Consider the following 14138-nt stretch of genomic DNA (forward strand, 5'->3'; position numbering starts at 1 on the left):
CCCCCCCCCCCCCCCCCCCCCCTTCCACCGCCCAAACCATGGGGAAACAAGCAGAATACCTTCTGGTGTTCTTCTTTCTCGTAACCACCCTCCAGCAACATGTGTGGGCAGGCTCTGCTTCCTTCTCATGCACACCATACACAGACAACGTCCTCACAACAGCCACAGGTACCATTGCTTTTGTACGTGCTTGCTGTCCGGTCGATGCGTCGAACAACAGCCTTTCTCCCCGCCCCACCCGCAGCCCCCACCCCCTGTCCTCCTACGCTCGGTATACCTGTTACACCCCCTTCAAACTACCCTATGAGGTATATACCATGCCGATATTCCTCGATGATACCTTTTTTTAGACTCTGACAATGGCTATCCCACACCGTAGCGTGTCCAAGCCATGGCCGTCCCTCGCGACTCGGTGTCGGTTCCGAGCGGATGAACCATTCGTTTGGTGGACGAAAGGCTTTTTTTTGTCTTCTTTGCCGGTGCGAAACCATCAAGGAATTTGCTGGTGCCAGGTGCTCGTGTTCCACACACCACCAAAGTCATATAACATCGGTGAGGGGTGGGGGGGGGGGATATATGGTGGTGGCAAAGAGTGATGGCGGGAATATCAAAATATTTCCGAGTTCTGGGCTCTCTGTCTTGCTCGCCAGACGATGCGTGGCCGTTGGTGGTTTTTTTTTTTTTGCACACGGCGCGTTCCGCACACAGCACGCCGTCGTTGTTGACTCGACCTCGCGTTCTGTATCGACCTCCCTGGCGCATTCCACTCGCCATTGCTTTGCGCCATATCGCCCCTGCCACAGCAAGCTCCAGTCGAAGCGATTTGGCTCATCGATCGAGCGCATCCACGTGGTTTGATGCCGTTTTTTTATTCCCTCCCTCCATTCTCATCTTCTCACTCACCATCTAACAGGGCACGTATGCGGCCGAGTCTCGTTGTTTCTGGCGTGTCCAACCATCCACTGCAGGTGCGACGGACAAGATTCAGCTCACCATCAACTCGTTCGACCTCGAGTCCCTCTTTGACTACATCATGATCTACGATGGCGACAACGCGGCCGCACCGGTCATCGGCATGCTCTCCGGCACTACGCCGTCGACAACTGTGTTTGTTAGTTCGGGCCCGTCGATGTATGTCGGCCTGTATGCCGACTCGGGGACCTTTGGCGCCGGCGTCGACTTTGACTACGTCGTGGTCAGCTCGGCCGCAACAACGACACTCGGCCCATTCCGCCACTGCGGGACCGAGATCACCGCCGCCAGTGGAACCATCGGCGTTCCTGCGGTCGGCCACGAGTACTATCCGCCGTTTCTCGAGTGCATCGTCACACTCACTGTCCCCAGCGGCGCTGTCGAGCTCTCGTTCCCTTTATTCTCCATTGAGGCCGACTTTGACCTGCTACGCGTCTTTGACGGACCGACCATCCAGTCCGACATGATCGGCGCGTGGTCAGCAACGCCGCCACCAGCGAGTGTCAAGGCCTCGCAAGCTTCGGTAACCCTCTATTTCATGTCCGACTACGAGACCTTTGACCTCGGGTTCCAAGTATCCTGGAGCTCAGGCGCTGGCGCCGCAGCGCCCACGCCGGCCTGCGCCGGCCTCACCACTGTCACCTCGACTGGAGTCTCCATCGAGTCGCACACGCCGTACACCGGCAACTACGCACCGTACTCGCACTGCGCCTGGCACCTCACCTCGGTCGATGCCACCAAGCTCGTCTCGATCACCTTCTCTACCTTTGTCACCTTGGACGACACTGACTACGTCTACTTTTATGATGGGCCGGACGACAAATCGCCGCTCGTCACCGCCTGGTCGGGCACTCACTCGGGGAGACCATTCGCTCGCTCTCTGGACCGTACCTTTACATTGTTTTTGACGCTGATGACTTTGGCCAGTTTGCAGGCTTTACCGGCTCATGGTCGCTGGTCCCTGCCTCGCCTGCCCCGCCCGCGCCGCCTCCAGACGGGCCCAACTGCGTTGGCCACCAACGAATCACCGTCCCGCCTGGCGGGTCAGGCACGATCTCAATGCCCGACCCTATCACCTCGGCCAACTACGCCCTTAATCTGCTCTGCTCCTGGACGCTTGTCGCCGCCTCGGGCACCATCCGCATCACCTACACCATCCACGACCTCGGCGGGGGTGACTACTGCAGCATCAAGGACGGCGAGCGGCTCAACTCGGTCCCGCAGGTAACCACTATCTCCTCCTCGGTCCCCTTTGTCTTTGAAACGACAGGCAGCACGGCGACCATTGACTTTGTCTCGGACTCGGGCGGCAGCTCCGATGGCTTTGTCTTCAACTACGACAACATCCTTCCCCCGGCGCCGCCTCCACCACCCAACCCACCGCCACCGAGTCCGCCACCGCCGCCCTCTCCGCCACCGCCACCCTCTCCACCGCCGCCACCCTCTCCACCGCCGCCGCCGAGCCCACCGCCACCGCCCTCTCCGCCACCGCCACCCTCTCCGCCGCCACCGCCCTCTCCGCCGCCGCCACCCTCTCCACCGCCGCCGCCGAGCCCACCGCCACCACCCTCTCCGCCACTTTTCACCCTCTCCGTCGCCGCCGCCGCCGCCTCTTTTGTCCACCGCCACCACCCTCCCCGCCGCCGCCGCCCTCTCCACCGCCGCCGCCGTCTCCGCCGCCGCCGCCGTCTCCGCCGCCGCCGTCTCCGCCGCCATCGCCTTCCCCGCCGCCGCCACCTTCTCCGCCGCCGCCGCCCTCTCCTTCTCCGCCGCCACCGCCCTCGCCGCCGCCGCCACCACCATCGCCGCCGCCACCGCCCTCGCCGCCACCAGCGATCCCGTCCCCACCACCACCACCCTCCCCTCCTCCGCCTCCTTCTCCACCACCTTCCCCACCGCCGCCGCCCTCGCCGCCGCCGCTACCACCACCGTCCCCGCCTCCCCCACCCCCTCCATCGCCATCGCCGCCACCCCCCTCTCCGCCGCCATCTCCGCCGCCGCCACCGTCACCGCCGCCACCACCATCACCACCACCGTCGCCGCCACCACCATCACCGCCTACTGTAGCTCCCAAGGTCATTACGCCCCGAGTGGTATCGGCAGCACCGTCGCTCTCGCCACTGGCGGGCGGTGTCGTCTTTACCCTCACCGGCACAGGCTTTGACGCTGGTCTCACTGCTGTGCTGGCGACAGCCACTTCGCCCACACTGGCGGTCAACGTCTCGGACGATGGGCAGCAGCTGACCTTTCTGGCGCCGCCACATCCGGTAGCCGAGTACGTGGCGCTGGAGATGGTGCACCCGACAGGCGGCAAGGGCGTGACGGACGTCTTCTATACCGACGACTGCCCCGAGCCTGGGTGGTTCGGCGTGGGTGCGTCGTGCCGGCCATGCCCAGCGGGCGGCATCTGCCCCGGCGGCAACCGCGTCTGGCCACAGCCGGGCTTCTGGACGCCTGACGAGGGCGCAGGCTACGTTATCGAGTGCAAGCCGCCGTCGGAGAGGTGTGCCGGCGGGCGGCAGTCCAGCTGCGGGCCCGAGTACGCCGGGCGGGAGTGTGCGCAGTGCGCGCCGGAGCACTACCGCGACGGCACACTCTGCGTCTCCTGCCCGCCGTCGAAGGCCGTCTTGGTGGCGCTCATCATGGCCAACGTCATTTTCTACTCGCTCGTCCTCCTCGCCATGCTCACTCTCTCGGACAAGCACCTCGGCGTGGCGGTGTCTGTCCTCGAAGTAGCGCAGTTTGTCCGCGGCTCACAGCAGGTGGCATCGGTGGCGACCGCTGAACCGCTGGCTACCGTCTACCGGCTCCTGGCGCTCTCGGCCATGGACGCCGAGTCGTTCCTCCAGCCCGGCTGCTCCATCGCGTCGTCGTTTGTGGTCCGCTTTTGGGCCTCAGTCTCGATCGGATACGGAACCATGGTTGCCATGCTAGTCGCCATTCTCGCTCTCCGACTCGCGCTCGCGATGTGGGGCTTTACCGGCCTGGCCGAGTTTTACAAGCATCGCATCTTCCGGGCCGCCACCATTCTCTTCTCGCTTCTCTACCTCGTGGCGGCCTCGTCGTCGTTTGCCGGCGTCTTTTGCACCGCCGACAACGAGGGCGTGTGGCGGCTGGTAGCCGAGCCGGAGCTCGTCTGCTGGTCCGCCGACCACATGCCGATCTTCCTCGTCTCGCTCGTCATCATGCTCGTCCACACACTTGTCGGCGTCGTCGCCGTCTTTGTCTGGCTCGGTAGGTTCTCGTCGGCCTTGGACGCCGCGTACCTGCCTGCCACATCGGCACTAGTCAAGGCCTCGTGGACCCGAACCGACTTTGTCATCCGCTACGGCCAGTTCTTCGAGGCCTACGTCGTCTGGTGGGGCGGCGCCCTGCACTACCTCTTTCTCCTCTCGCTCGCCTCCACCTCAGTCTTCGCCCAGAAGCACAACCTGGCCCAGCTCGGCGTCTCGCTCGGTGCCTCCGTCATCTACCTCGCCGCCATCATCATCTGGCACCCGTTCCGCCAACGCTGGCGCGAGGCTCTTGTTGTCGCCTTTCTCGTTCTCGCCTCGGCCATCCAGGTCTCGTCCTACCTCATCAGCGAGAAGCCGTCGCTCCGTCCGCCCGTCTCGTACTCGCTGATGGGCATATTTGCCATGGCCGTCATCCTCCTTGGCGCCTTTTTCTACACGCTCCGGCGCAAGGCTCGCGCGCGTGTCGGGCCCACCAAGGACGACCCGTCGGTTCTGGCCTCGGCCACCACCAGCAACGCCTCGAACACCTTCACTACCGTCGTCGAGGTCTTTGATCCGCCCTCGTCGTCGGCATCGGCTTCCACAACGTTGTCGTCATCGTCGTCCACGTCATCTACCCGCACCTCGTGTCGCGGCAACACGGTCACTTCCACCACAGAAGTCACCCCGGTTGTCCGGTTTGAGCTCGACGGCGGCCTGGCGGTGTCGAGCGACGATGACGAGCTTGTTGATGTGGGCGTTGTCTCTGCGGCGCGGCTGGCATTGCCAGCCGCCGCACGGACCAAGGCCTCACTCAAGACCATGCGCCACTCTCAGTCAGCGGTCTCGCCGCGAGAGATAGGCGGTCTCAGGAACCTCAACAACTTCCGCAACATGCGGCATGTCGAGTCGATGAAGGTGCCGCCGTCGCGCCAGGCCACGCGCTCGGTCTCGGTCTCGATCCCCTCCGCCAGCCCCTTGGCAGGCTCCAGACCGCGACGGAAGAGGACGTCAAACAAGCGCATCTCGCGACAGAGCGGCCCGATGACCACAGAATCGACTGCACCCCTCACGTCCACCCCCGGCTCCCCCGCCATCCGACGCGGAGCTCACCGCCGGGGCCGCCGTCGCACGCGGACGACCGAGTCGTCGCATACGGACATCTGCACCAGTGCTACCAGCGAGGACTTTTTCACCTAAGCCGCTGCATCTACCTGACCTTGCGTCCGGAGGGTGTTGGACCAGGGGCACTCGGGAGCGCGGCATGCCCATCGCCTCGATATCGAGAGCCCCCCCCCCCCCCCCCCCCCCTCCCCCATCTCTTGGACTGTACTGTTCATGTTGAGGCTCGCGCGCACAGTTGCGAACGAGTGTACCATCAAAAGCCAGTACTGGTGTCCTGTAGCGGTGGCTAGTAGTAGTAGCTAGTAGTGGCGGTACATGTTCTGCTGCTGGGTGAGGCGGACGTGAGCCTGAACCCGAGAGCGCTCGAGGACTAGCCGCGACATCTCGTCCTGGTGGGCCTGGACGATGGCGGCGTGGCGGGCTTCGAGCTCTGCTCGTTGCGCTGCCAGCCGTGCCATCTCTACCCGGGCCGAGTAAGCGTCGTAGACGGCAGAGGCCGGCGGGATGGTAACTTGCGGGCTTGAGGCGGGGATCGGCGCAGGGGCTGGGCTTGGGGCGGGGCCGGTGCAGGAGCTGGGCTCGGGGCCGGGGCATTAGTAGCAGCGCCAAGTGCAGGATTCAGAGTCTGGGTTGTACCCTGAGTCGGTGCTGGGCCTGGGGCGCCCGGCTGTAGCTCCGGTGACGGCTCTGGCAACGGCGACGACGATGTCGAATGTGAACCAACAAAGACTCGTAGGTGCTCATCGTCAAACGAGGAGGCACGCGGAGGCAGCTTGCCAGAGGGCATGCGCAGATGGTCGAGCGCGTGCACCGGTGCCGACACTGCCAGGTGGGCAAGCGGCCGGGAACCTGCTGCGGGTGACGGCGAGAGTTGCAGCGGTGCGGGGGTGAGCGGCGTGATGAGCGGCGAGCCAAGCGCCGACGGCATCGGCTTGTAGTAGAGCGATGAGTTGAGCGACGGCGGGGTATCGGTGACCCGGCGCGGCGACATGCGCACGGCCGAGGACGGGCGTGAGCCAGTACTAGTGGGCGACTGTGCAGCCGACTGCGACAACGGCGAGCTGCCGGTTGAGGCAGCACCCATCGGCGATCGTGTCACTGAACCCACGCCCATGCTCATGGCCATACCCATGCTTGTACCCATGCTGGTCATCATAGCGCGCTGCGCGTCGAGCACGCCTTGGTTGTACGCCATCTCCTCGCGTTGCGCTTGTAGCATGGCCTCGATACGCACAGCTTCAGCTGTGGCGGCAGAGGCGGGGCGAGGCACTGCTTCGGGTACAGTGTAGGAGGCGGCTGCAGGCGACACAGTCCGCCGGCGAGGCGACGGGGGCTTTGCCTGACTCGGGGCTGTTCGCGGGGAGCCACGCGACGCATGCGATTTGGCCGGGGTCGAGGCAGGTCGGTTCGGGGGCGACTCGCGGTGCACTTGCTGCATGTGTGCTTGCGGCTGCTGGGCATGGGCGTGGGCGCGGGCGTGGGCGTTGGCGTGAGAAACCGGCGGCGTCGATGCGGCGGGCGTGTAGGTGACGGGCGAGCCGTTGTTGGACTTGTTGACAAACGAGGCAAAGGCCTCGACTGCGTCGGCGTGCGGCTGGGCGCCCTTTCGCAGCGAGCGGAGCGACTCGGTGACGAGCTTGTCGAGTGGGGCAGGCGCTGTTGCGGTGTGCTGGCTCCGCGGCGCAATGTCAGGCGTAGTTGGCGTCACCGAGTACGACGCCGGCGACTTGCCGATGCACGACGACGACGACGACGCTGAGCCATACGACGATGATGACGACGACGACGAGGACGACGAGCTGCCGCCCTGGGTACGCATGACAGTGGTGTGTCGGGTGGAGCGGAGCGTCGGGGCTGCTTGTTTTGCCGACTCACCTTTGCCTCTTGTACGGATGGTGGGCGGCGAAATGCTGAGCTGCCGCTGGGAAAGCATTGGCGACGAGTTGGCGGCGTGTGCGGCGCGGAGACTGTTGCGTAGATTCGGGTGCAAGCGCGGCGACGACGAGACTGAGGAGATGTCTGATGCCGAGCCGCTATCTGGGCCAGACGAGGAGACGACAAGCGAGTGCGTGGACGAGGCGATACCCCGCGGCCGGATGGCGTCCCATATATCGACCGAGGCGCCTTTGGGCGAGAACGACGACGAGTTGGAGAAAGAGTCTGACGAGATCTCATCAAGGAGGACATCAATGAGCTCCAGAGGAAGTTCGTTCTCGGTCCGCGGCTGCTGGCGGACGGTGCGTTCGTTGTCAGCACGTGGCGATATTTTGGGTCGACTGCGGCCTGCGAGCGAGAAGCTGATGCTTGCGGCGTTACGTGGAGCGGCGGCTATGGCGCGGACCACAAGATCTGCATCGCCAGGGCCCTCGTCGGAGAGTACACGTTTTCCATCAGCGCGTCGGCCAAAGCGATCCTCGGGCGAGGCTGAAGCGTTGCGGGTACTGGAGCCCGAGGTCTGGGCGGTGACCGACCGGGAGCGCGGACGGTCATCTGAGACGTCGAGGTGGCCGCCCGGGGGCTTCGGAGCGTGGCCCTTTGTTTCGCGCGAGATCGGGCCACGTGAGACAGCTCGAGCCCTGGACTTGACTTTGGAGTTGACAGAGATGCGGAGGCCCGAGTGGCGCTCGTGAGAGAGCCCGCGGTCTGAGCAGTGTGAACTGCTTCCGGACGAGGCCGACGACGACTTGGAATGGGAGGCCAGTTGGTGGCGGGCGTAGTTAGGCCGCTTGCCCCGCGCCCGGGCCCGGCGGCGGACGGGCGCTTGCCTTGACCAAGGTCATGCTGAAAGGCGGCGCGCGAGGCTGCACACTCATCGTCGCACGAATCAGAGTGGGTGCCGGAGACCGCTGATGATGACGAGGCCGTGAGCGGGTCTTGGGTGATGGTGATAGTAGTTGGAGACGAAGGGGCGGCGCTGCTGTCGAGGCTCAAGGGCTCAGACGCTGACTTGGGCAGGGCGATGACGTCTCGGAGCGGTTGTGGGAGCGGGAGCGGGGCAAGCCTACGTTGGCGAGTGGGCGACTTGGGCTCGTCGACGGCTTCGACACCGCGTGACGAGGTGAGGCCGACCATCTGGGCAGGCGTCCGCGACGACGAGCGGCCATGGGTAGTAGCGTTGGAGACCGAGGTGTCCGCCAGTGAGGAGCGCGAGCCCGAGTTGGTCATAGTGGGGAGGACACTCGAGTCGTCCATGACCGACTCGGAGAAGGAGACAAAGCCCTGGTCATTGGTAGGCGCAGTGGCAAAGTGCGATGGGGCACGGGCTTCGCGGCGCTGGGCAAGGTCGGGGATAAAAGGCGTGACCGGAGTGAGCAGCGAGGACGAAGACGACGATTCCGGCGAGGGCGAGCGGTGGCGCGAGCGCGAGGACGAGGCAAAGAGCTTGGACGGACCCTGCGAGCGCGAGCGCTTGATCTTGGAGCGGCGAGCAAAGGGGGACGAGTTGCGGTGACCCGAGATGTGGTGGGACAGACGAGAAGTGGAGCCGGAGGCGAGCGACAAGTGGTTGCGCGAGTCCTTGTTTTTGGGCGTGGACGACTTGCCGCTGCGCGGCGGGAGGCCTGCGCGCTTGGCGTTGCGGACGGCGATGCGCTGCGAGATGGTGCGAGAGGAGGATGAGCGACCGTTGCCTTGGCGAAAGGGGGACTTGATGGCAGGTGCGTTGGTCATGTCCAGCGAGCGGCGGCGGTGTGCGCCGAGGGCGGCGGCGGTCATGGAGGCGCGGCGGCGTTGCTCGAGACCGTTGCGGACGACAGGCATCTTATTGGTCTCTGCCCAGGGAGCGAGCGAGACCGAGAGCGAGACGGACGATGACGATGATGATGATGAGGAGGAGCAACGTGGCGAGCGGGACGACGAGTTGGACGACGAGTCCGAGGCGTGCGGTGGCGGGCGTGCGGTGTTTGGTGTTTCCACGGAGCCGGACGACGACGGCGAGGGCGATCGGGAGGTCGAGAGAGACGAAGCCGAGGGCGAGGAGGGCGAGGCCGATCGGGAGCGTGAGCGTGAGTGCGAGTGCTCGTCGACTTCGGGAATGGCATCTGCAGACGACATGGTGCCCGAGTGAGAGTCTGAGACGCGGGGCGAGCGAATGATAGACGATGAGTACTCCATCGACTGCGACCGATGCATGCCTGAGGACTTGCGACGGTTCTGGCGCGGGCCCGATTCCGGTTGCGTTGATGTGAGTGCCGCAAGCGTGACGACGTCGACACGGGACCCGAGTCACCGGCGTTGTGGAAGGGCGAACGTGCAGCGGAGGAGCGACGGACGTCGCGACTGGCACGGATGACGTCAGGGTGTTGTTCCGACGAGTTGTCAGCGGCTGAGGCCGTGTGCGACGAGGAAGGCGAGGAGCCAGCGGAGGAAGAGGACGACGAGGCCGACGACGACGAGACCGGCGAGTGGCGGCGGGACGAGTAGGTGGAGCGCTCGTTGCCGTGCACTTCGAAGGAGGATGAGCGGCGAACGCGCTTCTTCTTCTTCTTCTTCTTCTTCCGCTTCTTGTGCTTCTGGTGATGGGTCTCGCTTGTGACGGTCGTGGTTGTGGTGCTGGTTACGGTACCCGAGTATGCGGTTGGCGAGGTGTTGAGGTCGTGGGTATCGGACGAGAACGAGGTTCCGGGATGAGCGTCGCGCATGAGTAGAGTTGCGGCGCGGGCGCGGGTGGACATGATGGCAGTGGCTGGCGACGACGGAATGGCGACGATGCGGATAGGGTGCGAGTTGTCGACCGAGCCGGCCGAGGTGGACGAGCTCGAAGTTGACGAGACCGGGGCAATGGAAGCAGAGCCAGCAGACTTTTGCGAGTTGCCCATCTCGGTAAGCTCGTCGTCGGTGGAGACGCGAGGCGCGCGATACTTGGACGGCGATGAGGTAGCAGATTGGGTCCGCGAGTGGGTGGGGCGACGAGAGGAGGCGCGTGAGCGTGAGCGTGTGCGTGAGCGTGCGCGTGCGCGGGTGGCCGCCTGGGAGGCGGTCATGACGTGGCCAGGGCCGACCTCTGCTCCAAACCAGCCACCATCGTCGGGAGCGACGTCTTCACGGACGGAGCCGGTGGCGATGTCTTGGATGGCCTCACCAACAAAGTGGCCGGTGTTGCCGATGGAGGAGACGGCAGATGACGAGTCTTTGCCCGAGTTGCTAGCCGAGGCCTCTGAAGCAGCGGCAAAGACGTCTGTCGACTCGTGCGGAGCGAGAGGCATGGCGGAGCGGGCAGCAGACTCGGAAGCCGGAAGGACAACCGGGTTTGAGTCTGAGACCGAGTGCAGACCCGCCTCCTTGCGGAGCTTGGCAATGTCGAGCGGGCGGCGAAGCGAGACACCGAGGCCGCCCGAAGATGTCGACGAGGATGACGACGAGCCAGCCTGGTTGTCCGTCGAGTCGAGAAGGGAGCGTGCGACGCGGGAGATGGCGATCATGTCCTCGTTGGTGCGGATAATCATGTGGTCTGTGGCATTGAGGAGCTCTGACGGGCTGAGGTTGGCCGAGGTGGCGAGTACAGCAGTGACCGGGGCCGACACGTTGTTGCTAATCTCGGATGAGTGCGGCGAGTCGCCGGCGTCTTCGATCACGGCGCGGAGAATGGCGTCGTTGCTGGACTCGTTGGAGAGGGTGCTTGCGCGCGGGCGGCAGAGTGGCGACGACGAGTCCAGATCCGAGTCCGAGTCGGAGCCCGAGGCTGCGAGACGCGAGCGATTACTTCCAAACAGTCCCGACGGAGAGGTGCTCCTTGCACCCGAGGCGAGCGGGGTGGAGGGCATGGATGCCGGGGTTCTGCGGGCGAGGGGCGACCGCGAGTTCGAGTTCAAGCCGACTGGGCCTTCCACAGACGACGCCTTGGCAAGCGTTGGTTCGACAGCGACTGCGCCTGGGGACGACGAGTCTGGCGAGAGCGACGTTTGCGAGTGATGAGCTGATGCCGACTTTGGGAGAGGAGACGGCGACGTGGCGACAGAGAGCCCGTCCGTCTTGGTCTGGGGAGCCGAATTGAGGTGGTGATCGATGTGATGAGGAGGTGTGAAAGGGTCGGTAGGCGAGGTGGGAGCAGTGGTGGTCGGATCCGACTTGGTAGCACCCCTACCCATGACACGATCATCATTCGAGTCCAGCCCACTGGCTGCAGAGGGGTGAGGAGAAGACAGAGGCGAAGCAGTTCCAGTTCCATGACCAGCAAGGTCATCAGCATCTGGATCTCTTGCAGAAGGCTTTGCTGATGATGATCTTGATGAAAAGGCGAGATCGAGACTAGCTTCAGCCGCAGCAATGGAAAGGCCACGAGGAGATGGCTCTGTGGCTGATTTTGCTCTTGGAAGCGAAGATGGAGGAGAGTTCGATTCTCTGCCATGTTCATGCTCATGGTGATGAAGGTCATGATGATGGTCTTGGTCGGCCTTGTTGCTGTCAGTCTTGACCGCAGTCTGGCTGCTGCTAGAGGCGGTGCGTCGGAGACTGACGTTGAGCGGTGGGAGGGAGCCAGACCTGGAGGCAGCGGATGAAGTAGTGCCCTTGTGCATGGTGTGTGTGTGTGTGTGTGTGTGTGTGTGTGTGTGTGTGTGTGTGTGTGTGTGTGTGTGTGTGTGTGTGTGGTGGTGGGTGGGTGGGTGGGTGAGGGGGGGGGGGGGGCGGGTGTTGCGGAGTGGGGTGGTGCCAATTCCAGGCTTACCAGGGGCGAGCATGTTAACATGTTGGCGATGTGCCACAGCCAAGATGGAGGACAGGGGATGGCAGGGGGCCGGCATGTTGGCGTGATGGTTGATGCGGTGGGGTTGATTTGATGGGATGATGGGATGATGGGATGATGGGATGATGGGTGTGGGGAGGGGTGTGGGGAGGGGTGTGGTGTGTGTGTGGTGGGGAGGGGGGGGGGAGGGGGGGGGGGCGCTACTGCGCGATGCCTTCGGCGGCAGCGACGTTGTAGAGAAAGTTGGCGAGGGCACCTTGGATGCCGGCGTCGGCGAGGGAGTCGCGGGTGATAGCGGGAGAGCTACTGTCGCGGTCGACGGCGAGGGAGCGGACCTTCTTGATGAGCTCGCCGGTCTTGACGGCAAGGCCCTTGATGATGTCACCGTCGGTCATGTCCGGATCGTTGCCGGCGTCGACGAGGTAGGTGGCAAGGTCCTTGACAAACGAGCCGATGGCGAGGTCGGCCGAGGCGTGCGGAGCGACCGAGACTGAGCGGTCCGAGACGTTAAGAACAACATCGTAGAGGTGGTCGGAGGAGAGGAGGGCTGGCGAGGTGATGCCGGCGGCGTAGGTCGGCTTGGAGGCGAGCTCGGCGAGCTCGACGTCCGAGGACTGGGAGTAGGGGATGAGGAGCGACCAGTCCTTCTTGTGCCAGACAAAGAGCGGAAGAGCACGGAGGACGGGCTCGAGGGCGTCGCGGGTGTCCGAGTATACCAGGATGCGCTTGTTGAGGAGCATGGCGCCCCAGACAAGGACGACGTCGGCACCAAATGTGATGATAACGTCCTTGATCGAGGCGGAGAGCCAAGAGTTGCGGATGTCGATGTCGGCGGCAATGTAGGCGCCGAGCGGACCGGCGTCGACCTTGGCCTTGAGCAGCGCCTTAAAGTAGGCCTGGAGCACGTTCGAGGTGAGGCCAGTAGCGGCGTAGACGTTGGCCAGAACGGCGCCAAGCGCCTCGTACTTTTCTGGGAAGAACTCGGTGGCGAGGATGACGACGCTAAAGCCAGTAACCTTGTCGAGGGCGGAGACCCTGTTTTCGTCGTCGAGAACAGCCTGCAGCTCGTCGTCGAGCTCAAATTCGTCGTCGCCGGCCTCGCGGGCGGCGGTGCGGGCGGCGACAGCCTCGCGGGCAGGGGCGGCGACCGTGATCTCGTCGCCCGACCGGGTCGTCGAGTAGCAGTAGACCGAGTCAAGCGAAGAGAGCTCAAACTTCGGTGGCGTGCGCTCGGTCAGCTGCGAGCGAGAGCGGAGGACAGTCTTGAACTTGTCCGGGAGGCCGGGGTACATCCTAAACACGGCACGGTGGGCACGGATTCGTGAGTTGGCAATGAGTGGAGCGGACGCCCAGGATGAGCCCATGAGTCGGCCGATGAGCGAGAGCAGTGTGAGCAAGTAGCGTGACGGACGAGTAGACGGCATGGGGCGAGCAAAGGCCATGCAGCGGCAGCAAGACGGCTCGGACGATCCACAAGTGCCAGCCGGACCGGACGGCATAGATCAGGCCACGCCATTGTGGCGAACCAGTTTGTAGCCTTTGATCCAGTTGACGTCTATCTGTCCTGTCCATCCGCCCAACGGCATGCCCACCTCGTCTGTCCGTCTATCCGTCCATTCGTCCGCATACTCGCGCTCTCTCCTCCATCCATCCGCCAGTACGTTCCCCGCGCTCGTGTCTCGGTCCGTCCATCTGCTCGCGAGCGAGCGCGCGCACGGTCACCGTCCCTCATCCTCCCGCTCTCTCTCTCTCTGTCCCTCTATCTCTGTCGCTCTATCTCTGCTCCACCACACACCATGACGTACCACGTCCACAGCACATCATAGTTAGAGTCCTTCTCCAGAATGGCCACGCCCGTAAGAGGGTCTGCGTAGGGAGTCTTGGTCAGAGCATGGATATCCAAGTCCGACATGGAGGGCAAGCGACGGAGAAGGGGGTGAGGATGAGGGTGGGGTGTGGGGGGTAGGGGTTGGGGTGGAGGGGGTAGGGGGTAGTGAGGTGGTAGTAGTTGTAGTAGTAGCAGTTGAAGTGGTGGTGGTGGTGGTGGTGGTGGTGGCCTGCCTCCAGGTCACAGGTTTCGTTGCTGTTGCTCGTTCGCCCAATGATCGTCTGTTGGCCATCAGGACGGCCAGTTTCGCTTGGTT

At 64.1% G+C, this 14138-nt stretch overlaps 3 protein-coding genes across 3 annotated transcripts; 1 reads left to right on the forward strand and 2 right to left on the reverse strand.

The window, feature by feature from the left end:
- Positions 1-920: 920 nt before the first annotated feature.
- AMSG_12270 (uncharacterized protein) lies at positions 921-5235 on the forward strand (the record flags this gene model as incomplete). The annotated part of the gene is made up of 5 exons (XM_013898929.1): positions 921-947; positions 989-1804; positions 1837-2362; positions 3040-5141; positions 5173-5235. 5 exons carry the CDS (start codon positions 921-923, stop codon positions 5233-5235), a joined length of 3534 nt encoding a protein of 1177 aa, XP_013754383.1.
- A 376-nt stretch (positions 5236-5611) lies between these two features.
- Positions 5612-11827, reverse strand: AMSG_09535 (uncharacterized protein; the record flags this gene model as incomplete). Its single annotated transcript, XM_013898915.1, has 5 exons — positions 5612-5856; positions 5949-8072; positions 8120-9464; positions 9584-11287; positions 11768-11827. 5 exons carry the CDS (start codon positions 11825-11827, stop codon positions 5612-5614), a joined length of 5478 nt encoding a protein of 1825 aa, XP_013754369.1.
- A 315-nt stretch (positions 11828-12142) lies between these two features.
- On the reverse strand, positions 12143-13957 carry AMSG_12271 (uncharacterized protein). The gene is made up of 2 exons (XM_013898930.1): positions 13800-13957; positions 12143-13287 (listed from the first exon to the last, which is right to left on the reverse strand). The coding sequence occupies exons 1-2, from the start codon at positions 13904-13906 to the stop codon at positions 12195-12197; spliced, it is 1200 nt and encodes a 399-aa protein (XP_013754384.1). The 5' UTR covers positions 13907-13957; the 3' UTR covers positions 12143-12194.
- Positions 13958-14138: the final 181 nt, after the last annotated feature.

The sequence above is a fragment of the Thecamonas trahens genome, assembly GCF_000142905.1.
Source record: "Thecamonas trahens ATCC 50062 unplaced genomic scaffold supercont1.50, whole genome shotgun sequence".
In the NCBI taxonomy this organism is placed as follows: Eukaryota; order Apusomonadida; family Apusomonadidae; genus Thecamonas; species Thecamonas trahens.